The sequence below is a fragment of the Aaosphaeria arxii genome (assembly GCF_010015735.1).
Source record: "Aaosphaeria arxii CBS 175.79 unplaced genomic scaffold BU24scaffold_7, whole genome shotgun sequence".
In the NCBI taxonomy this organism is placed as follows: domain Eukaryota; kingdom Fungi; phylum Ascomycota; class Dothideomycetes; order Pleosporales; genus Aaosphaeria; species Aaosphaeria arxii.
This window is the reverse complement of record NW_022983480.1, coordinates 123679-146548: the sequence shown is the minus strand read 5'-3', so window position 1 is coordinate 146548 and position 22870 is coordinate 123679. Positions and strand designations below refer to the sequence as shown.

The following is a 22870-nucleotide window of genomic DNA, read 5'->3' as shown; positions in this document are numbered from 1 at the left end:
CATAAACCGCACCCATTGTCTTTCAATGGAACGTTTCTCTCCTAGCCCGAGTCTCACGATTCATCACCGCGGTACTCGTTGTTTATTGCTTGTACTTGTATGTAGTAGATGCGATGGGGATACGAAGTGCGTGTGCCCCAATCGATGGGAGGATCCTGCTCGCTTGCTAGGTCAATCTATTGATAGAATACTGCAATACGGTACAGTACGAGGTACAACCGTATACAAGCAATAGTGACTGGCCTACACCAAGGTAGGCTAATGATGTTGAAATAGGACAAGGTCGAGTACCTATGGTGTAATGTTGATGGTTTCATGTTCTGTCCGTTTCATCCCAAAGTGGCTGGGTAATTTCTTCCTTGTTGGTGTCTCGTGCGTGATCATGTGATCTTGAGCGTCGGAAGGATCGGAACTGTCAGTTATTCCGAAACACCGACATAATTTTCTTTAGTCTCATACCATCAAGATACCCTCGTATGAGGAATTGTCAGTATCAATCTATTACGACGACCTCATCAATCACATCATTGCCGCCGAGCTCTGCCCACGCGCACCGGCCGTGATCAAAACGTTCCGCGTCGCTACTGATCCCATTGTTACCCCACATCCTCATCAATTCTATGTTAACTCGTAAGCTCCTTCGAGCAGCCCCACGGCAACAACCTTCGATATGCCCTCTCTGTTCCACGCGCGCTTTGATAGCGCCTCCACGCCTCCGACCTCTTTCCACCACAGCATCGCTCCAAAAACCCAAGAGAAAGCCCAAATACCCTAACATCGCAATCGACAAATTGATTAAAGTCATACGGAAAGTTCCCTCCAAAAACAATACCTCAAAAGCAGAGGGAGCAGCCCTGAATCATCGTTCGCGGAGGCAACTGAAGAAGAGACTTACACGAGCGGAAGCCCGTGACGCACGGAAGGCATTGAGAGCCGCTGAAAAGGCTAAGAGTAAAGCTCAAGATGCCGGAGCCGGTGAAGCCTTGTCTCTCAAAGAGGCTATGCTACGCGGGAGATCAGGAGATGCCGCAAAGGTTGAAGAAGCTGAAGAAAGGCCCAAAAAGCACAAAGATCCCTTAGCGTCGCTCCCTACCGAGACCATTACTTCCGATAGTCTTGAATTCAAGCCCGTTGACCACGAGATTCCGCCAATACCGAAGTTGTCCTACGGGCTTGACAGAGTCCTATTCAATCCTGGCGTCTACCGGCTCCAGGACCCCCGATCTCGCGTCTACAACTTCGACCCCTACCTAGAGAAGATCATGCCTGCCACCGAGTTCGACTACAGCGCGCTCACTGAATACAAGACTTCGTCCAAGGACAAGGAATTGCTGGCAATCACGGAGAGAGAAGGTACCAAGTTCACCGGTTCCACATCCAGCATGACAGGGGCGTTGCAGCACTTCCATTTCCTCTTGTCCCATAATCGGCCGCTGCTGCTCTCCCAATTATCTAGAAACTTTCCACTTTCTTCTAGTTCAAAAGGTGTAACGAGTCCGAAGTCGAAGCACGAGCCTAGCGAAGCTGCCTTGGGGAAGTTCTCTAAGATCACGAGGGGGCCGAGCGCCATCTTCCTCAGGAGGAAGAATGGCATTTACGCGATTGATGCCGACAAGGCTTACGATACTCCCAACATCATGAGCTGGCTTGGGCACTCCCTCGAAAAGCTTCTCACTAGTTCACGTGATGAATTTGAGAAGTTTCGCCGCACAAACACCGGCGCAGCCCCCACAGAAGATGACTCTGGACGTTGTTTCCACTACTCGAAGCTTGGAAATTTCCTCATGCGCTCACAACTGGACGCTCACGACACGCGATTACCGGGCACAGGCGTTTTTGATCTAAAGACGAGAGCCGTGGTCTCGATCCGCATGGACCACAAGCAGTACGAGACAGGTGCTGGATACCAACTTCGTTATGATCAAGGCGAATGGGAATCCTTCGAGCGTGAATTCTACGATATGACTCGTGCAACTATGCTCAAATACTCTCTGCAGGTTCGCATGGGCCGCATGGATGGTATATTTGTCGCCTATCATAACATCGAGCGCATTTTTGGCTTCCAATATTTGAGCCTGTCGGACATGGATCGAGTACTTCATGGCCAGCAAGACACGTGCCTGGGCGATCAGGAATTTAAGCTCAGTATCTCGCTTCTTGATAAGCTCCTCCAGCGCTCTATAGAGAAGTATCCAGAATCCGTAAGTTTCCTAAGTAATTGTCGCTTTTTACTTTTGGCTAATGACCACAGTCTATACGGTTGCATTTCGAGACACGGACGGAGGTCAACACGCCTTACATGTACGTCTTCGCAGAGCCAGTCACGGAAGAAGAAGCAGACGCCATTCAGAGCCAAAAGAACGAGCTCGTCAAAGCCTTCGAGCGCGAACATATCCACGGAATCCGCGATGAGAAGCCAGTCCTTTCCAGTGAACAGCCAGAAACCGACTCCAACTCGACACCAAAATCGGCAGCATCGCCAGAAACATCAGCAACATCAGAAACATCAGAGTCACCAGCCGCCGCCCCAGAAGATCCCGCGTCCTCGGTCCCCGAGCATTTCACTGGTTGGATGCTGTCCGTAAGTAGCCGCGTAAACGACACTCCTGTAACGCGACCCCGCAAACTCACACCGGAAGACAACTGGGAGCTGAAATACCACATCAAAGAGCTATCCCCAGAACTGGCGGCCCGCAGGTACAAGGAACTTACAAATCGTAGGAAAGTCATGTTTTCTTCCAGAAATGAGGAGTTGGACAAACAGCTACGGTCGTATAGGGCTGTCATCCAACGATATAGTGAAAAGGGGAGGAAGTGGAGACTCGAGCAGGATGAGATCGAGAAGGTGAAAGGGAAGGTTGTTTACCGCCCCATGGGGCCTGGTAGTGAATAGGCAGGGAGGGCATAGTCCTGCCCTCCTTCTCGGTGAGATCTAAGTTTCCCTGACACGAAGCAAACACAAATTTCAGTTCTACTATTTTCTGTACAACATATGAGGACCAGATGGCATGGCAAATCTTTTCATGATACTGCAAATAAGGAAGCAGCAGAATTTCTGTAAAATATGAGGAAAGCATAATGTGCATAAGTAACGATAGAAGTCGCCAAGAAGGACACCTGGACGAATATAATGAATTACAATTTCTTTTTGCAGAGGATGGATTTTCGTGGTGGCTGAGGTCCTGGTGGAGTTACATCATGCCTTTTTCAACAGTACTGCACATTCGCACCATCTGCTCGACTTGGTTTGATTCTTGAATGAAGTGGTTGATCATAATAGATACCAAACCATATCTAATTGTACGAAGTATAATCATCTAACCCCTGATGAAATTCGTATTCGCACCACATCGAACAAGTACTTTGCTCTCCCTAATGGATCTCCTTCTACAGGGGGTGGCATTTACTCTGAGAACCAAGGATGCTTGAGCAGATCTTCCGCTGACGGCCGCTTTGCCGGGTCGTATTCAAAGATCTGCTGCATTAGTGAGCACACGACTGCGGATTCCTCATCATCAATCTCGGGCGACTTTTCCTCTGCAAAGAGCTCTTCGAGAGACGGATATATGTACGGCTCTACGTCGCTGTATGACTCTTCGTCGCTATCTAGCTCTTCGTCGCTGTGTGGCTGTAGGCGCTGGTGGTCAGGTGTGTACCACTTGCTAGCGCGCGGCCAAACAGTCATCATAGAGTCGGGTAGAGGTCGAATAACGTCGTTGAGCTGGATAAGGTGTTCATCATCCGCATCTTCTTGAGCTTTCTGACTGCAACCAAACACCCCGATGGCGAATAGCGCCCTTCCCGTCAAAAACTCAAATATCAGGCATCCAAAGCTCCAAATGTCAATGCCCAAGCCGAACGATTGGTGGAGAATTAGCTCTGGTGCGCGGAGACCAATAGGTGTAACCGTTTTGCTAGGACGCTCAGCCAACCAGAAAGCTATATGTGATTAGAATGCAACAGTCTTATGTCTGTAGGGTGCTTCTTTGTGGGGCGGCACACCTGATCCTAAATCCGACAGCTTTACACAGGTTTCTGGACCAACTTGCACGCGATCGTATAGCGGCTGTTTCAGATACAGATTCTTCGGCGCCCATCTATCAGCCTTCCCATCGACCCTATGCACGGGTACTGCAGTGCTAGCTTCGTCCTGCTTTAGACTTTCTTCTTCTGTAGGGCTGATGTCCGCAATAGAGAAGAGCAGGTTGCCTGGTTGGACGTCACCGTGCACCACACCATTTTGATGAAGGAAGGCGAGGCCACGGAGTCCATGGAGAAGTATTCTCTTAGCCATCCATTTAGGATACCTCTGTCTCTTTCCGTACTTCTTTGGTTTGTTCTCTGGTAATTCTTCTACTACTGAAGCAGCAGTTCCGCCCATAAGCTCGAACACTAGGCACTGATGCTTGCCGTTAATGCCTTGATGTTGAAAGATGTCCAAAGGTGCAGTGACATGCTGGGCCCTGATGTCTCCAGGTGCCTGTTTCGAGAGGTGATCAAGGATGCAGAGCTCCGTGTTCGTACCAGGTGCCTTGGCAATCATTATCTTGAGGGCGACATATCGCGGTGTGCTATGGCAGCAGTTCGTGTCAGAGATACGAATCACAAGCAAGAGGCAAGGAATAGGGAAATGGGAATGTAGGAAACATACCCTGTGCTGACAGCTAGCCACACAGTGGAAAACGAACCGGCTCCAAGCTTTCTAATAACCTTGTACTTGCCATCATGGAACGTGTCTCCAAGATTGACTGGGTGAAAACCTCCAGGCCGATATTCCTCAATCCCCTCGCAAGGCGCGCCCGTTTCTTTGAATCTGAAAAACTGTTCATCAGAAGGCACCTCTGCAGGAGGCGTTGGGGGAGGAGAGGTCATGGCGAGGTGATGGCAACGGAAGAAGTGGAAAAAGCAAGACCTTGTTGCAAGAGTGGCAGACGAGGTTGGGGAAACCAGGTGACCCGTAAGCACAAGATTGCGGGCAACAATGGCATGCATACAATTGAGTACAGAGGTAGCAGTCACTTTGCGTGCAATCAAGGTAGTTAATAGGGAGAGGGATCAACTTAAAATAGACTTCTTAAGGTTTCGTAACTTCTTGGACGTCGGCGCGAACCATTGTTTCGTGCGGACGTGGGCGTGGGCTGTAGTGTACAACTCCGCGGCTCTATTAACACCACCACCGCTTAGCTTTGCCAGAGCGCGCGTTTAACTAGTTGTGCTACCCTCCAATATTCCCTTCTTGGGCAGCGGATGCATGCGAGGGGTCACTGTGCCGCGATACTGCGTCAATAGAGTGTCATTCCTGTGCCATTCAAGAATAATTATGCTCGCAGTGTAGGCGGAGTCGCGGCCTGGCAGCTGTAGTGGTTGGTATCGAAGCCTTGATTTGTGCCAATCCGTCCTTTCAATTCATCTCAATCCATTTTTATACTCGCAAGTGATGAACTTTACGCGCTGACGCTTGCGTAGGTGTCTCTGTGCCGCGATACTGCATCAATCAGCCGGATCCCACTAGCCCATTCTGCGCTGCATCACGGGATGTCTCCATGAGCAGACAAAACTTTCAACCACACTACGCTGTGTCATTTTGCTAATTGAATTGCTATGCAGTGCCATGAAATGCATTACTTCAATAGAGGTATATGCCAGAATAAAATCATTGAAGGTTTCCAATCGAACTACGCCTGGTGTCGCAACAGCAAACGGATGAAGACATAAGCACCCTGAAAGTTTTGAAAACGACCACAGGACTATAAGATAGTGAAGCATATTATGTCTGCTTCTTTGCGGCGTAGCACACAAGTTCGCTCCGTTAGGTTCCAAATTTCCTTTAGGAATAGTTAGCACATGGATTCTAACACAGCGCTCCATGTTATCACAACTTCGGGAAACATAAAAGGCTTCTCTTTCCGTGTTATTCTCTATAATCCACATCTGAATTCTCTGATACCTTTTGTTCATCTCTGCTACTTATTTCTTTCAACTACTACAAAAAGACTCTAAAACCCTGCTGTCACCATGCCGGTCATTGTCTCATTCGACCCTCAACATATGTTCTCGAACGACCCCCGAAAAAGAGCAAGAATCCAGCGGGAAGTCGAATCGTACGCATAACCACCTACAGGAGCTTATACAGCCATTGTCGTGCAAGTCCCACTTCCTCTAGAGCATTGAGAACGTAGCTAATTGCTCAATCAGTAACGGGCCTCACACACCAGCAGGAGTGATCGAAGAGTCCATCTCACAGTCGATTACTATGATATCTATGGAAATTATCTGAACAGGGTACATATTCTTACCAGGTACTAGATTGTTAGTACAGGAGATTTGTACAGCAGGATGCAGCTGGTAGATTTCGAGAGTTTACTCTGCTCTGTTAACTGTTTCATGTTGTGGGCGCTGGGGAATTTGAGAAACCTGGCCTGGTGCTGGTTGACTCTGCAGTGCTGCTTCAGCAGCGGGAATATATGGACGAAGGGAATATGTACCGTGGAGAAAGCATATTTACATTGTGGTGTAGCAGGATAGATGAGGCTATTCGGGGATCACGTGTATAAGGAAAGGCCCTAGGTAGGGCATAGATAGATCGATCACGGTTGCCAAAAGAGTTCGAGGCATCATCCACCTACCTCCCGAGGCCTATCGACAGAGTCAAATATCTACCTTTCCTACCTATTCACCGATTGCGGGTCGTGCCTGTGATGCTCCCTACTACAGAGGCGTCTATACGCGACAACATACTGCCATGTAAAGTCTGTAACCAATATTCGGCTATGATTTTTGCACTGCCGACGGATCGTGAAGAACAGTTGGTAAAGTGTGCATGTATTTGAACCCAGTGTATTGCCTTAAGGGTTTATCTTTGTGACTATCAGAGGTTATGGTAGTGGGTCTTCTTCCGCGAAGCTATACATCGTCAATTTAAAGCAACGTGATGCTTGAAGTGACCAGTGCAACACTCCAATCTTCTTGAGATATGTCTTTTAGCATGTCAGCATTCGGAATAGACTCTGGCAGTGACAATGTATTCCGTATGTTTGGAAGACACCATCGGCACGAACAAGTGTTCATCGAAATGGGGGTATCACATACATTGGAGAATGTACAACTGACTTTCGAACAGTCTTATATTAATGCCATCCGACTGTTAGAGGAATACATAGGTGGGAATACGGGTTACGGGAGAATGGTAGATGCCACTGGATTCCCGTTCAACGTTTCCTTATCGCTCTGCTACCGACCTTGGCCACCTCAGACCCAATGTTACTCCGCGATACCTCATGGAACATGTACGCGTCGTGTTCAATTTTCGGCATCAAAGGTCCACTCTCATTCACAAAAGCATTTTATCTGCCGTATTGCATTAACCGGTGGCCTTTTGGAGCCGAGGCATTGACTCCATGGCTGTAAAGCCGATCTTTGAACATCAGCGCCGGATCGGATCCCAATGGTTAACAACGGCCCTGCGAGACTTTTAGAGGTTTGAATGGATACTGCCAATGTGGTACTTTGGCTACCATAAATACTCCAAAAGGTCATTTTTATCCTTGCAGCCAAAAATCAGGTTGAAGTACTGCAAAGGCAGCAGAGATTGCCGTTAGCAGGCTGACCTACGACTAACATATTCTTGAAATTATGGAAACTTTATGACCTCTCCCTTTGATGTAATCTACGTCAGAAAACAAATCAAGTACATTGGTAGAACGGGATCTTGCTGAGTGCTAAATAATGTTTGTTTAGAAGAATCTTGAATGACGGGGTCACAGCGCCAGACCTATTTCGTTGTTACAACTCACGGCTACTAAAAGTGAAATATGATCCTGAAGTGACCCTCCGACGCTCTTCATTTCTCCAACTTTTTTCAGAAACCGAAATGGCTGCTCGGTTGCCAGAACCTATGTATGCAGCGTCGCTGTCATCGAATTCGTAATCAGATACATCCTCATATCCGACGTCACGAGCCTTTGCTGCCGGGTCTATGTTGACCGGAAGATCTTCAACTGGGGGGAATTCGATGATGATACCCCCCGAGATCAAGTTCTTCCAATAGCGGAAGAATTTGAAATCTTCTTTACGGGTATGATCTTCCTCGCCACCATGGCGAGCCCGTACACGGATATCAAGCGAACCTTCCATATCGCGAATATAGCAATGCTTGATGAAGTTTCTCCAGCGTGCACAGATCTTCCTGATTTCTTGTGGCGCATTATCGGGTGGTTCAAAGATAGCGTCGAAGTCAATATAAGGTACGAACGGCTTAAACATACGGTGCGTAATGACTTTCCGTTCATTAGCCCTAGAAGGCCAAAGCTTTTCGATGATGGCCAGGTTTCCTTGTGAGCTTAAGCAGATCAACTGAGTTTGTTGCTTCTTTCTTCTTTCTGTAAAACGTCTTCGCATGCTGGTATAGATAACTGTTAAGTATTAATTAATGATAGACCACGAAAGAATAGTAACTAACTTACTCGGTGCAGATTGTTCCTTGCCATCGTCGTACTTTTTTGTTGAACTTCCTTTTTTCGTATGCGTATTTGACAGTCCCGGCTGGAATTCCTTTGTGGATACTCGTGAAGGTCCTTGCTGGAACTTCGTGATTGCGGAAGTAATGTGCCACTGCTATTGTGGTCTTGGTGTGATCGTCTGTATCCCATGGATTAACAGAGTTGAAGTACTTTGTAATAGACAGATAGTCTTACTATTTTGATCTTGTCTTCCAGCCCTAGAAGGATCATCTGGGTGAAATTCATCGAGCATTCCGGTCCGTCCAAGGAGATCCACTTGCTCCACTGCCCCCTTCGTTTCTTTGGGCATCTCACTTGGTGCATTCTCGTCCATCTTCTTGTATCGAGCATATCGTTGGTGGTTCACCTGCCACCCTCCGGCTGGGCCAGCCTTCCCATCGGTTGGTGGGACTCTGATGGTTTCAGCTTCTTCGTCGCTACCTAGGCTCTCAACCTAAGGGGGAAGTCGGAAATAGTCCTGGCCACCACTATTGTACAATTATGATCACCACCTAAGCACTGTTGTGTTGTATCTAGTAAATAATATTATAGCATTTAGTATTTAAATTTAATAGCAATATTGCAAAGCCATAAGAAGAATTTTTAATATAATATTATTCTACCCTCTAAAATGTCTCTGTAGTCAATTAAAGAGCCTCACGAGCCTTCCTAGGACTATTTCCGACCTCCCCCTTAGGCTGAGAGCTAGGTAGATTTGGCTTGCAAGTACCCGGATATGAACGCTCGGGCCACCATAACCGCCAACAGGCAAAAAAACACATTCCACGACAGCACAACCACAAAAATGCATCAAACATGCAAAAAAAAGATATTGAATGAATGCATCGGCCGGGAATCGAACCCGGGGCTAGCCGAAGTTGCGGTAAACCAATCGAATTGATTGATCACGTGGCAACGGCTAATTTTACCACTAAACCACCGATGCTGTCGTTATTTGATGGAAGAATTGTAAAAGAAATGCAATAGATAGTAAGTCAAACAATAAAAGATATAGTATCTGTGTTGTAACTTCAGGTAACATCATATTATGCAGCGGAATTGTAAGCTTTGAGTAGCTAGCCGGCCTTGAATTCGAATTTTCAGTAGCGCAGAACCGATTGGCTCTCACTACTCCGTGCGCTACTCTGAAATTGTTGAGATATGTCGTAGCTGGCTGATCGAGCCCAGACCTCGGCTACTCGCTGAAAATAATTCCCAATGATGATTTCATACTATTTTTATCATTTGATTTGACTACTGCTTCTACTTCTTGATCCCTTCCGCTTCTTTTCCAGGATGATTGGCTGCGCCATCTAGTAGCGAAGCCTGACCGCGGGCTTATCAACGAAGTCAATGCCAGCAAGGGAGGTACTATGGTACAGTGATGGCTTTAGGGGAGGACAAATAGCATAATATCAATTTCTTTGTATTATTAAGAACCCAAGGAACCAATTCTAAATGCTTTTTCTCTTTTGCCAATGTATGATTTTGGGTCAAAGGTCCATGCAGCTTTCTAGTGACAGTACAAACAAGTGCATGTGCAGTGATTATGCCAGTCTTTGCATCCTTCCCTCCTGGAGTATTTGGCGTAGTGATGTTGGATCAATGACTCTATCTGACAGACGCAGGTGATGAATTGCATCGCCATGTGACCGAATATCAACGTCTCGTAATAATTCCTTCTCAAACAGTAGGCAGCACGAGCTAGGGACAACCTTCTTCCAAGACTCCTCAACATCTTGACTAAGCTCAAGATCCCATGTACTACGCCATGTAAGTGTAGCCAGTCCATTGGTAGTACGTCGCTGATAGATAACCGCACATGCTTGTCCCTGTCCACCGTTCCAGAGCACCATGCTTTTGAGTTGCGGCATATTCAACGCAGTCAAACTAGCATCTTGCAACAGTGCATAAATACTTTGATGAGAAGCAGTCCGAGCCAGAATGGAGGATGTGAGTGTCAATGACTGCAAGAGATTCCAGGTACACGGCATCTGCCGGCATGAGATGAAAAGCTGCTGGGCGTCGATCATGTATGCAATAGAAAGACGCTCCAAGTTATGACTTTTCCTGGCAAACGCTTTGGAAAGCGCCAGGTGGACAGCTGAGGTAATAATACGAGGAACTCCTAAATATTGGTATAAAGACGACCTAGCGTTATCGAGTGTCAGTTCAAGTTGATCATTGAAGTCCTTGAAGATAGAAACTTCTTTGACATGTTCCGGAAGAACGTCCTCGACTATATTGGCTAGTTCTACGAAGAGGTCAGAAGGAAATTAGAGGTGTTCAATATAGGGTTCAACTTACCTTTTGCATCTTTTGTATCTGCAATCTGGTGGTGGATTAGCGAAACACGCCATAGCTCGTAGACCATACTTTCTAGCCGAGGGAGTTTCTCCAATAATGCCTTCAGTACAAACGGAAAAAGCTGATGTCGAAGTTGTCGATGGATCTGAAAGCCTGTAACGGCATGAACAACAGGGAGATTTTGGGGCACGTCTAAGCAGAGTGGGGAGAAGATGCGCAATATTGCGGACGGATCGGGAGCCTGAATTTGCTGGCCATCAGCCCAGCCGTGCTTTGGGTCATGCCATCTGATAGCTCTCTCTTGCTGGGTCCAGTCTCCAATATCTTCATGCCCAGGTCCAAAACAGTAGTTTTTGAACCAATGTTCTGAGTCACTCGGCGAAGATGCGTTCAGTTCGAGTATGAGTCGGCCTGCAGGCTGCCACGTACTTAGTGTAGAAAAGAGCCTTAGAACAGCCTTCCAGAAAATATCAGAGGTACATCCGGGCACCGTTACCTCGGGCACCGTTACATCTTGTTGACAAGTGGGACAGGCGTATCGGGGAAGCTCGACATTGAGACAGATGTGCTGGACAAGAGGCCTTTGTCGGATAACGAGGTACTCGAACTCGTCCAAACAGGAGGTCTTCAACGCGAGTTGGCAGAAATTCTTCGGTTCAATGATGGCCTGCCATTCTTTGCAGACAGCAGCGCACACAGACCAGCCGCGATATTTCTGGTCTGAGATTTCGTCGAGGATCAAAAGTCGGATATCTGCAGGCAACGAGGCCCAGGGAAAGGCGTTATCATTGTGGCTCTTCGGCATCTTAAGATAGAAGTTTCCTTAGGGGTGTGAAAGTAAGTATGCTGGGAGAGGTACATATACTTACTTCATAGTAGAAAGTGGACAGGTGGCATTGATCTTGTAGTGGGCAAAAGTCTGCCTAGGTTCAACATAACCGTGGTTGTGGTTGTCTTTGTGAGTCGTCGAGTGCGATGACTATGTGACTTTCCAGTTCCAAAGCTGTGGACCCCCAACACAAAATAAAGAGTACTTGCTATAGCCTAAACTACCCAATCCACAAATGTTGAATGAACCGCTATGAAGAGTCAATCAATTGTAGCATTAGATTTTCTCTGTCTAGTTGTGTTCCATCATTGCAGTATCGGCACATGTGGCAAGATTTGCTCAGCTGTTCAGGCTCTAATGAATACGAGGCTATAACTCTCCACTACCACGTAGTAAATCTTTTAATAGATAATCGAGCTACTCTGTGAGTAGAGTGCTTTCAAAGTGGTAGCTCATGTACTCCATTGCCGTCTGGGAGGAATTCAAGTTCAATTACTTTGACAATGAGTGTTGGCTGGATAGGGCGAAATTACCTCCAACGGACAAAACTCCTTTTGGAGAAGCAATCCAAAGGTGTTGGCTAGGGAAATATACCTGTATGCCAGCCCTATAACAACTTTTAGATGAATTGGCCCCACACTTCACTTGAATATTTAGGGATCACTGAAAACTCAAAAATAACACCAGTGCAGCATGATATATGTCAGACATAGCTACTGATAGACATAACACTTCGCGTCTCGTAGACCTCAACGTAAACTCCACGCAACGCCGAAAGGCCGGCAAGCTTTTAGGAGTTGACTTTCCGCATACAAAAGTTCGGCTATCCATTGCGAAGACAGCACCTACTTCGATCAATTTGGAAAAGTCAACGAGTTCAAGGTGAAATACATCAATACTATATGTGGATCAGTATAAGCGGAAGTAGAGAGTCAGATAAACGCGAGGTTCTTGTTGTTCGGCATTCGTTCTTGTGCTTGATGGTGGCACTGTAATCGATCACGACAGTGGCAATCGAGGCTGGCAATGGCTTTCGAAGGCCACTTCTCACTCGCCACGGCAAGGGCTAGATCAAATCTTTCAGCACAACTACATATAGCAAAGGGATTTCCATTATCTATTTATGATTAGGTAACTTCTTCAGACAATATTCAGGTATTTAGTACAGACAGATGTAGTACGAATGAGTGACAAGTGCGGGATATGCGTAGGATATGAGCGAGGCATCCTACAGGGCACCGACAGAACAACGGTAGGACATGTCGTTGAAAGGCAAGAGTCGAGTATACTTCCGATGGAACTTATACGTGAGATAGTACTCCGTACAATGATATTAACTTTACTCATAAGGGACCCGAACTGGCAGGTTTTTTGCTCCTGGATGCGTTAGAGTTGTTTGTATGGCCCGTGCAGGCCCCACAATTTGCCACACTCTCCCTGCGCCACGCCCAGCCCCGCGGGTATCCCGAGTCCCTGGCCCGTCCCTCTAGTCCCAATCCGGAATTTTGCTTCTTCCAACCTGCTGTTGACTGCCTGCCCGTCTGCCTGCTTAAGCGCCAACATCATTGCGCATTACATACATAGCCTCTTCGAATGCAAAGTCACCTGGTTTCTCTCCCCAATTCTCTCGCTTCACACTCGCTCATTGTGATTTTGCAATGTCCTTGACAATCCCTCCCTTCTCCGTGAACGTGGGGTGGCTGTGAATTGTCCCTGCAGAACAACTCACCGCAATTTACTCATAAAGTCTAGCTCTACTGACGGAATGACCATTGCAGCTTCCCTCCGTTTTCTTTCCTTTCAGCAGACTCCTGACTCTCAAGGCCACGCTTAACTCGACCATGGCCTTCACCGGCCAGACCCCGGAAGCCCTCCTGGCACGCTCCGATTCAAAGAACGCCGCGACGACCTGCAAAGGCATAACCAAGCTCGGGCGGCCGTGCCGAAACCCACTCGACCTCGATGCTATACGGAACGCAACGGGCGATAATGGAGTCCTTGCCGTAACGTCGGTAGTTGGGGACAGCGACGATGAAGAAGAGATAGGCGCGGCAGCTTTCTTTTGCTGGAGACACAAGGTCCAGGCGGAGCAGTTAGTCCAGGCGGAAGCGGAGGCAGAAGCAGTTCAGGCCGCGAGTGCGAATGCAAACAAGAATGGGAAGGGACTGAAGAGGCAGAACACGCAGATTTTCAAGCTGCAGAACAGGAGTAGCATCGATACACTGGTGGCGAAGCTTGGGGTCTTGGAGGTCAATGAGGAGGGGAGGACGGAGACGCAGGAGGAAAGGAGGAGGAGAAGGGAGCAAAGGAGGCAGTCTGGCGCGGCATCGTCGAAACGACCACCTAGGAGAATCAATCGACCACCAACATGGGATCGGGTACAGGGACCGCTTATGTCTGTGCCTAGTGACGTCCTGAATCAGCGACCTCCTGGACGGACCCAACCACAGCAGCAGAAAAAGAAGAAACAATCAAGCTTCTGGTCTAGCTTGTGTTGCGGGACGGCAGATGACGATGACTATGTTGAAGTCGTCCGGCACAAGAAGAGGACAGACCGGCAGAGTGGACAATACATGTCTGAAAACCCGATGCAGACTCCCCAGGCTCGACCACAGCAACAGCAGTATCAACAACAGCATAACCGTCCGACGTCTTCTTTGCCCGCTCGGAAACCTATTCCCCAACAGAAACCAGATCCAGCAGATCCGCCGCCATTGATATCCTACATACCGCATTCGCTCCCCCCACAAACTGCCGCAGCACTTCTCTCCGAGCTCTCCAAGCCAATCTCTCCGCACGACGACGAAGGCTACATCTACATATTCTGGCTGACGCCCGAATCCTCCGGCCCAGCACCATCCACCACCGCCTCCACTCTCCTCGCACCCCCTACCCGACCAGACCAAGGCCGCCGAACCTCCGACGTCCTCCGCCAATACAGCGTCCGCAACAGCAACTCCCCAACCCCCCGACCGCGCCGACGCTCCAACGTCACCGCCAACGCCGCAGAAAACACGCCCACCGACGCACAAACTATCCTTCTAAAGATCGGCCGCGCCAACAACGTCCACCGCAGAATGAACGAATGGACACGCCAATGCGGCTACGCGCTCTCTCTCGTCCGCTTCTACCCCTACGTCTCGTCGACGCCCTCTCCGTCCCCTCAGGCCTCGCCCTCCGCCTCCCGCCGCACTTCCTACCAGCGCAGCGCCAGCGGCGGCGCCATCAACAACGGCAACGGCAACCTCCAGCGCCCGCAGCCACCTCACCACGCGTCTTCGTCGTCCTCCGCGCAGCAGGCCGTGCGTAAGGTCCCGCACGCGCACCGCGTAGAGCGACTGATTCACATCGAGCTCGGCGCGAAGAGGGTAGTGAAGAAGTGTGATGCGTGTGGGAAAGATCACAGGGAGTGGTTTGAGGTCGAGGCAAGTAGGGAGGGGGTTAAGGGCGTGGATGAGGTGGTTAGGAGGTGGGTTGGTTGGGCGGAGGGGACGGTGGGGAGTTAGGGACATTGGTGATGTGATGTCTTGCCGTTCAGGGCGGGATTATCATTATGAAGCATGGATTGATTGATGGTTTATGGCATTTGAACTAGCATTATTTTTAGCAGTACCAAGCGATTTGAAAGCGGAACTGAAAGCATACATGCATATACATATTTATATTATCGATATGGTACATCCAATGAATAGATTCATCCATATGAATTTGCACGATTGAGCGAATTGACTTCGATTCTTGGACAGTCATATGTCTAATCGGTGTCAGTTCTACAATATATATTTGTATGTCGGTGAATTATGTTTCCCCTATAGTCGTAGTTTTGTGTATCTTGTCCACTAAGCATTGAGATTATGGAATGTCAACCAATCAATCACTCGAAATATATGTCACGACAATTCATTTATGTGTGTTCGCCAATTGGACTGAATTGGAAATGTTTATTCATTTGCTTATTTATGTATATTGGGGTGGGTATCTTCTTCGTGACATGCATGCATGGAAAAGGCATCGTTTGTTGTATTTCCAGTTGAAAGGTTAAAGAAAATAAGGAAAAGGGGGCGTCAGGAGAGAGCGATGAGAGCGGAATATTGTTCGCGCACTGAAGACGTTGTATGAGTATTTATGTAGAGCGAGGCGTGGTGGTGGCAGACAAGAGTACCCGTGGTGAGGTTGATGATGGTGGTGGCAATTCGAGTCGTAAGAACTTATTCCGCAGATTTCCGATCAATTCCGAAGGCGGTTAGGAGCGGTCCGTTCGAGCTGACAGTTGTGACTGAATGTAACCATCCATGTGCGAGATTCAATATGCGGTTCGTCCAAGGTTGTGCCGAGAATGCCAGACAGTCTGGAGTAATTGTACTCGTACGGTGGTTGCTATTGTTGTTGCGAAAAGTCGGAAAAGGGCCTTTGATCTCGCTGCTCTTCATAATGTTGAATAGAAGTGCAAGATGACCGAACGCCGGATGATCCTCTACAACCGTGGTAATGACAGATACTTTTTTTTCCCAAAGTCCATAGAAACTTTTCGTCTTCCCTTCTCTTTCTCCTCCCGTTCGCATCATCGTAGGGGTCATTCGCGTCGACATGGACGTAACATCTCCACTTTTAGCACAAAACTTCGTCGTCACTGCTCTCCTCGGCTGTCGTGTGTATGTACATGGGTTGACACTCGCTACAGGTGTGTCATCCTTTGAGAGATCCTTCTCTTTCTGTCGAAGTATAGCTTTTCACTCTAGAAAATCCCCATTCGAGGGCCCCACGTGTCGGATGCTGTCTTGGGGTTTACAACGACTTGATACGGAAAAGGATTCTGGTCTGTGGTCGTGATCGGGGGAATATGGTCTTTGTACTGATTGACAATGTTGACGATTTTGAGGGCAGCCTTTTGCAGGGATTTGGCCATTGCGCGGCGGACCTTGAGAACGTCTACAATCGTAACATGTCAGCATGGCAATCTTGGAAACATATTCTTTTACGTAGAAGTCCTCGGGCTAAAACGAATGATCTCATGCGCGATTGCAGGTGCGACTCACCAGTCTCAGTCCTAGGCGTTGCAAGCGTCACATCCAACGTCCACTGCTCCCAACACACTTCCTCGTCCGCCTTGCCGAAGAAGTAGTTTCGCTTTCTCTTCTTTTCGAAGAATTGCACGACCAGCTGGCCTCTCCCTCGCTGTTGGTGGGTGCTTTCAATGGCGCGCACCAGGGCAGCCGTACGCTGGTCGACCAAGGTCTCCAGATCAACGTCGTCGATGGCGGGTAGAGTCAGATCGAGGAGGTCGCGAGTTAGGGGAGATATGGAGGTGAAGTATCGGTGGAAGAAGATCGTGTGCAGGATTGCTATGAGCCAGGTGTTGTGTCAGCGGGCGGAGGTTGTGCAGGAAGACGGGAAAGCAGAGGGCCGGATGGAGGAGGAATTACCTTTCACGACGTCTTTGACACAGGCAGAGTCGGCGAAGACCTCTAGAATATACTCTGGAGGCCTTCTTGGTTCCATATTCTCATTTGCGTAGGTGTTGTTGGTGTTGTTATCGTTGTCGTCGCCGTGCTTTGTCCAGTGGGTGAGCAGTGGTTTGGGTGGACGGAACGGGGCAGGAAGGACCCCGCTTTGGCACTGCGCGCCTGAACCTGTTTGAGATTCGACCACACGCGCGAATTTTGTGCGGATGAATCTACTCGGAGGGTTTGCGACAGTGGGGAGTTGGTATGCGTTGTCGGTTTACGTGAATGGGAGATGTGGCGAGGTGGAAGTGAAAAGTGAGAGAATGGTTTGGGTGGTGTTGTGGTTGTACCAGGGGGGAGGGTTGATCTTTTGTGGTCGGTGGGTGGTGGGAGGTGGTAGTAGTTAATAGTGGTAGTGGTAGCGGTAATAGTGGTAGTGGTAGATGGGGGATGGGGGTGGTGGGGTGAGGAATGAGAGACAGTTTTAGCTGGAGAAAGGAAGGAAAGAAAAAAAAGAGCCGGGGGGAGGGACGGCGGATGATGTGGAATGGAGACGGAATGAACATGAACATGGGGGGAATAACTGGGTACCTACACAGTAGTTACAGTAGTTACGGTATGTACAGGCAATTATTAATGGCTGCCGTTCCTGGGGGGCTTTTTCTGGCTTTTCTGGCTTTTGCTTCTGGCCTCTCTGCCGATTTCCCACTCCATTTGATACTTCAAGGCGTAGTATTACTGTGACTGACTGTCTGTCCATTCCGTGATTGTACGGAGATTTCCAAAAAAGATAATACCGATGAGAACGAGGTCATGGATTCCACCAATTGCCAATAAAATACATAAAGAATTATGTTGATTATCCTTACTCTACTGAGTATACTCCATACTCTCCGTATTCCCGTCCCTCTTGCGCTACTGTTGTTGTCGGGCCGGTGACCAAGACAGTAAGAGTAAGAGAATTTGGGTAACTATTAGTTACTGTATGAGTAAGATAGGATAGCACAAATAGACCGACGGAGCTATACTCCGCTTCTTAGTACGAGGCATATTTCTGAATATTCACTAGGTAGACCGTAGGTACCTACTCGAAGATATCAGTTTGAATGTCCCTTGACGGAGTGCTCCGAACTCTTATGTGGCAATATATCCATCAGAACCGAAAGATGAGATCATCATGCTAAGCAAATCGCTTTTGCAGTTTATTGGAAGGAAAATAGGACAAATCCAAATAAGTACTAAATTCCAAATGGGTTTCAAATTCAATTATGCCTTTGCACTCTTTAAACCACGCGTCCTTTATCTTTTGTCCCTCTATCTATCCCATCGCACATAGCACTCGTCACACAGCATACCATGCCAGCCTATGCGCCCCACTCCAACTAGATGGATACATGTCTATGGTCCTCCCCACCGGCTGGTATCGTTCACCTCATGAGTACGGTAGAACGAGCACTATGTATCATACTCTGCAATAATCACCCTACCGCAACCTTGCGCATCTTTGTCCGACCTCCCAGTCTCGCAATCATGCGACGCCTCAACCATCTGAAACACCTTGGCCACCTGACTCTACTCGTCCGTACGCTGTGCAAGACATGAGACATTCATCATATGTGCCTATCCTTCGACTGTGACTGTTCATATCCACGTGCCAGAAATCTAAACTGCTGCCTAGGGTCGTTCGCACGCCGGTGTCCTCCTCCGTCGTGTTTGTCCTTCCAAGAAATACGTCATTTCCATTGAAACGCATCATAGTTGTGATCAAACCACAGCACTTGATATACTCCGCTTTGGCAAACGAGTGCAGCAACTATCGTTATGCAGCGCTAGGAGCTAGTGTCAGGATTGCTGTAGTTCCTTGACCTCACCTTGCATATGCGACACATAATAAGCTACATAATTGCACGGGTGTGCGGTCCGTTTGTTTGTTTGTTTGTTGATTCGATTCCCATGGTTCGGTGGCCATCGGTACCGATGGTTTGTAGATATGAGATGAAAGGTGCTAATCATCATGTATCTGCATGCCACTCTTTCGGGGTCACATCTTCAGCTTCGGACTTGAATATATTTCTGTCGACGATTCAGGCTTAGAGGAAGCCCAGGTAACACAGAGATGCAGGCTGCCGGACAGCGACATTTTGGTGGTGTAGTCATCAGGCGGAACATGTGCTCATCCACCCAAGGTGTACTGCTCCGTCCACCTTCGATTTATTGCCATATCTGATGATTTAGGCATTTTATTCATGTATATACAATAGGCAGCAGGTTGGTATCCAAGTATCTATGACGTCGTGCAATAGAGAATAGGGTTCCGACTGACAGGCTGATATCTGCGAGTGTCTACAACCTACACTTTGACATGTGGTCAGCCCAAGGTCAGGAGATCCGAGACAACGAACCATTGTTTCCTTCGTATCGCGGTTCCAGAATGCCGGTCCCAGATCCTACCACGGGAGATTGACCACTGGTGCAGTATTCCGTGCAGATGTCACCCTACAAGAACAAAGGTGTACCTATTTCGCTGTACCCTACGCTGTTAAATATAGAATACCTGGGATTTGCCAAGACCATCGGATATAGTGCTTCGCCGACCTCCATGACGGACGCGTCTAACCATCCCAAAGACGCGTCTACCTAAGCAACTCGTTCCGAATTTTTGATCCCACTGTGAGATGGTCGGCACGAAACGGAAACACATCGACGATGACGAGGAGGAGCATCTGACACCCAAAAGACTCCAAGCGCAGCCGCTGCAGGAGGACGAATCCGCAGACGATGTCCCTGAGATTCACACCCCGTCCCGGCGAGGAAGAAATGGCCCCGTAGCCGGGAACGGTACGCCGCGCTCGATTCTCAAGAAGACGAACCTTTTCAATGGAATCAATGGTACCACGACCCCGAAGTCGAATCGCAAGCTCGTCTTTGACACCCCCACGAAATCGCCCGACGAGAATATTTCCAATGGCACACCTACGATCGTCCGCAATGCGGATCGGAGCGCGCGGCGGAAGAGCAACAGGAGACTCTTTGAGCGGACATTGAATGGAGTGGACAGCGATGATGAGGTTCTGGAGGAAGATGAGGCACTGGCAGAACAGATACTGAGTGACGATGAAGAGTTTGAGGAGCGAACACCACACAAAGAAAAGGCTCCCGAGGTTCAGGCTGAGGCTGAGGCTGAGGCTCCCCAAAGCAGTGTTGCTGAAGAGGTCGCTGCTGTCGAGGCTCAAATACCTGTCCCAGAGACACCATCGAAGCGTGGAAGAGGCCGACCGAGGAAAGCTGTCGCCAAACCTAGCACCACCGGCAGACCGCGAGGAAGGCCACGGAAAATACGAGAACCCACTCCCCCTGAAGTCACAACGCTCCCTGCGCACGAGGAATACTTTTGGCAGAATCGGCCGGGTGGCAATCAGACGTCCACCAACACGCTATCTAGCCACAGCTTGCTCAATCATGACGAATATTTCCAAGCCATACAATCAGTTGCTGAGAACCACAAATCTGAAAGAGACTTTCTACTGGAACTGCACCGGCGCGCCTTCGACCAATGGATCTTCGAGTTGGGCGAAGGATTCAACATCTGCCTCTATGGATACGGGTCGAAACGGTCGTTGACGGAAAGCTTCACGGCGCATCTGTACGAGCACCTAGCCGGAAAGGCGCCGTACAAAGGAACACGAAAGAGACCAGCGATCACCGTCATTAACGGTTACTCCCCAGGAATCACCATAAAAGATATTCTGAGTATCGTTGCTTCAACTGCCATCCCGTCATCCACCAAAATGCCAAATCAGCCGACATCGCTATTACAATTCATTCTGGAACATCTCACTGCGCATCCTCCCTCACACCCGATTCCCATCATACTAAACTCGATCGACTCCATACACCTTCGCAAATCCCCTACACCGATGATGTTGGCGTCGCTTGTGTCACATCCATCGATCAACCTCGTATGCACGGCAGATACTCCAAACTTTCCCTTACTGTGGGACGTAGGCTTGAGTGCGCAGTACAACTTTCTCTTCCACGATGCGACCACATTCGCGCCATACGAATCCGAGATTGACGTAGTAGAGAGTGTCAACGAGTTACTTGGACGAAGTGGGCGCAGGATAGGCGGCAGAGATGGCATTGGTTTCGTGCTTCGTTCCTTGCCCGAGAATGCACGCTCTTTGTTCAGAATACTTGTCACCGAGCAACTGGGCTTGATGTTTATGGACGGCGACGCTGATGAGGATCAAGACGATGTTACCGCTACGCCTCGCAGTAAATCAAATCCGGCACGGAATTCCTCAGAATCATCACAGGGTGTCGAGTACCGCGTGTTGTATCACAAAGCCGTGGAAGACTTCGTTTGCTCGAGCGAGGTTGGGTTCAGGACTCTACTTAAGGAATTCCATGACCATCAAATGGTCGAGAGCAGGAAAGATGCTATGGGCACGGAGAGGCTTTGGGTGCCATTTAGGCAGGAGGAACTGGAAGCCTTAGCGGAAGAGTTGTCTGGTGACGCATTTTGATAAAATATACCCCTTAGAAGGATACTCCGCCATTATTCGCTAACATATTGTGGCCTTTAAGAGAGATATCGTACCTTGCATTTAAATTTCATTCTTCTTATCATCGTTCCCCCTTTGTCACTACATGACAGTCTCTTGGGCTACTCAGGTCATTCCAGTCGGTCCAATTTACCGCAGTATGCGCGGCGCCACGACGTGGGATGCTCTCATGGCTGGGTCTAGGGCACGACATGGAATGCATCGAGTATAAGGTAACAGTGCCAGGTCCGCGCACTCGACGCCAATCTCCATGGGCCTCAGACGTAACGGCTTCTAAAAGCTCGCTGAGCAATTGCCAAAATGCACGCTCTCCAGTTCATCGCTAGCATCCTAGCTACTACCCACACCGTACTCGCGCACGATTCTCATGACCTTCGCGAGTCGATTGACAGTCAGCTCCGAGGAGCAATTGCGCTTGAGGCACGCGACAACAAGCATCCGCCAGATGTGACCTCAGTCGCGGGACTCGGTTGCGCCACCGGTACAGCTGCATAGTACGACCGTCTTCTTATGACAAGCATCGAACAGGCGACTCACCTTTCTGTAGCGACTATCTCTCCTGTTCCTCATCTGTGTCCGTGAAATTCGAAAGATGCCGCCACAACGACGTGGGTTGCGCATGTCGTGTTGCAAATCAAGGGTTAGGGTACGCAACGGAATCCCTCATCCCTCATTCCTTCTCCATTCTACTCCCCCTCTCCGCACCTGCACTCCACGCCTTTCAATCTGGAACCCGTCGACTCATACCCTACTAATCTTATCATCCAGATGCCTAACATCGCACTGTCAAGACCACACCGCCGCCGTATGCGCCGGCTCCATCCTCCTCTCCCGCTACTGCGGCGCATACAAACAGCCCGTTCCCAGACTCACGAACTACGACTGCCCAGCCGCAATGACACACGCAGTCGACAAGATCATCGTCACAGACATCATCTCCCCGTCCGCCGCCACTAGCATACCGCCGTCACTCAGCATCTCAGAATCCACCACTCCTTCAGCCTCATCGGCCCCGCCACCTCCACCAGCAGAGAGTGACCATCCCGTCCGCGAAGACGCCGCCGAAGTCGACGACGCAACGACGACGGACGAGGCAGAAGCTAGTGAGACTAGGACGATCAGCATACCGAGCCAGCAGACGGGTGCTGCGAGCGTGTTGGGGGCGCTCAAGGGGCTGAGGGTCAGGAAGGTGGAAGGGAGGGATCCGGTGACGGGGTTCTTGGGGGT

General features: G+C 49.0%; 7 protein-coding genes and 1 non-coding gene across 8 annotated transcripts; 3 read left to right on the top strand and 5 right to left on the bottom strand.

The window, feature by feature from the left end:
• Window positions 1-496: 496 nt before the first annotated feature.
• Window positions 497-3127, top strand: BU24DRAFT_494473 (Pet127-domain-containing protein). Its single transcript, XM_033534052.1, has 2 exons — window positions 497-2201; window positions 2252-3127. Exons 1-2 carry the CDS (start codon window positions 621-623, stop codon window positions 2891-2893), a joined length of 2223 nt encoding a protein of 740 aa, XP_033380803.1. The 5' UTR covers window positions 497-620; the 3' UTR covers window positions 2894-3127.
• Window positions 3109-5131, bottom strand: BU24DRAFT_425115 (putative serine protein kinase). The gene is made up of 3 exons (XM_033528663.1): window positions 4652-5131; window positions 4003-4571; window positions 3109-3939 (listed from the first exon to the last, which is right to left on the bottom strand). Exons 1-3 carry the CDS (start codon window positions 4870-4872, stop codon window positions 3404-3406), a joined length of 1326 nt encoding a protein of 441 aa, XP_033380802.1. The 5' UTR covers window positions 4873-5131; the 3' UTR covers window positions 3109-3403.
• Window positions 5132-7648: 2517 nt separating this feature from the next.
• Window positions 7649-8530, bottom strand: BU24DRAFT_252616 (uncharacterized protein). Its single transcript, XM_033522400.1, has 2 exons — window positions 8463-8530; window positions 7649-8411 (listed from the first exon to the last, which is right to left on the bottom strand). The coding sequence occupies exon 2, from the start codon at window positions 8395-8397 to the stop codon at window positions 7783-7785; it is 615 nt and encodes a 204-aa protein (XP_033380801.1). The 5' UTR covers window positions 8398-8411; window positions 8463-8530; the 3' UTR covers window positions 7649-7782.
• Window positions 8531-9339: 809 nt separating this feature from the next.
• On the bottom strand, window positions 9340-9444 carry BU24DRAFT_t65. Its single transcript has one exon. It is a non-coding gene; the product is annotated as a tRNA-Gly (tRNA).
• A 601-nt stretch (window positions 9445-10045) lies between these two features.
• BU24DRAFT_484101 (uncharacterized protein) lies at window positions 10046-11610 on the bottom strand (the record flags this gene model as incomplete). The annotated part of the gene is made up of 2 exons (XM_033533328.1): window positions 10046-10752; window positions 10806-11610. 2 exons carry the CDS (start codon window positions 11608-11610, stop codon window positions 10046-10048), a joined length of 1512 nt encoding a protein of 503 aa, XP_033380800.1.
• Window positions 11611-13475: 1865 nt separating this feature from the next.
• Window positions 13476-15140, top strand: BU24DRAFT_395370 (DUF1766-domain-containing protein; the record flags this gene model as incomplete). Its single annotated transcript, XM_033525253.1, has 3 exons — window positions 13476-13730; window positions 13797-14196; window positions 14338-15140. 3 exons carry the CDS (start codon window positions 13476-13478, stop codon window positions 15138-15140), a joined length of 1458 nt encoding a protein of 485 aa, XP_033380799.1.
• Window positions 15141-16229: 1089 nt separating this feature from the next.
• BU24DRAFT_252591 (DUF1649-domain-containing protein) lies at window positions 16230-17220 on the bottom strand. Its single transcript, XM_033522399.1, has 3 exons — window positions 17058-17220; window positions 16671-16976; window positions 16230-16563 (listed from the first exon to the last, which is right to left on the bottom strand). Exons 1-3 carry the CDS (start codon window positions 17131-17133, stop codon window positions 16370-16372), a joined length of 576 nt encoding a protein of 191 aa, XP_033380798.1. The 5' UTR covers window positions 17134-17220; the 3' UTR covers window positions 16230-16369.
• Window positions 17221-19753: 2533 nt separating this feature from the next.
• On the top strand, window positions 19754-21604 carry BU24DRAFT_351367 (origin recognition complex subunit 2; the record flags this gene model as incomplete). Its single annotated transcript, XM_033523692.1, has 2 exons — window positions 19754-20239; window positions 20306-21604. The coding sequence occupies 2 exons, from the start codon at window positions 19754-19756 to the stop codon at window positions 21602-21604; spliced, it is 1785 nt and encodes a 594-aa protein (XP_033380797.1).
• Window positions 21605-22870: the final 1266 nt, after the last annotated feature.

Coding starts and splice junctions, on each gene's coding strand:
- BU24DRAFT_494473 (XM_033534052.1), top strand. CDS start 621: ATGTTAACTCGTAAGCTCCTTCGAGCAGCCCCACGGCAACAACCTTCG. Junction 2,202..2,251: donor TAGAGAAGTATCCAGAATCC/GTAAGTTTCCTA, acceptor TAATGACCACAG/TCTATACGGTTGCATTTCGA.
- BU24DRAFT_252616 (XM_033522400.1), bottom strand. CDS start 8,397: ATGCGAAGACGTTTTACAGAAAGAAGAAAGAAGCAACAAACTCAGTTG.
- BU24DRAFT_425115 (XM_033528663.1), bottom strand. CDS start 4,872: ATGACCTCTCCTCCCCCAACGCCTCCTGCAGAGGTGCCTTCTGATGAA. Junction 4,572..4,651: donor TGGCTAGCTGTCAGCACAGG/GTATGTTTCCTA, acceptor CTGCTGCCATAG/CACACCGCGATATGTCGCCC. Junction 3,940..4,002: donor GCTGTCGGATTTAGGATCAG/GTGTGCCGCCCC, acceptor AATCACATATAG/CTTTCTGGTTGGCTGAGCGT.
- BU24DRAFT_252591 (XM_033522399.1), bottom strand. CDS start 17,133: ATGGAACCAAGAAGGCCTCCAGAGTATATTCTAGAGGTCTTCGCCGAC. Junction 16,977..17,057: donor TGTCAAAGACGTCGTGAAAG/GTAATTCCTCCT, acceptor CCTGGCTCATAG/CAATCCTGCACACGATCTTC. Junction 16,564..16,670: donor AACGCCTAGGACTGAGACTG/GTGAGTCGCACC, acceptor TTACGATTGTAG/ACGTTCTCAAGGTCCGCCGC.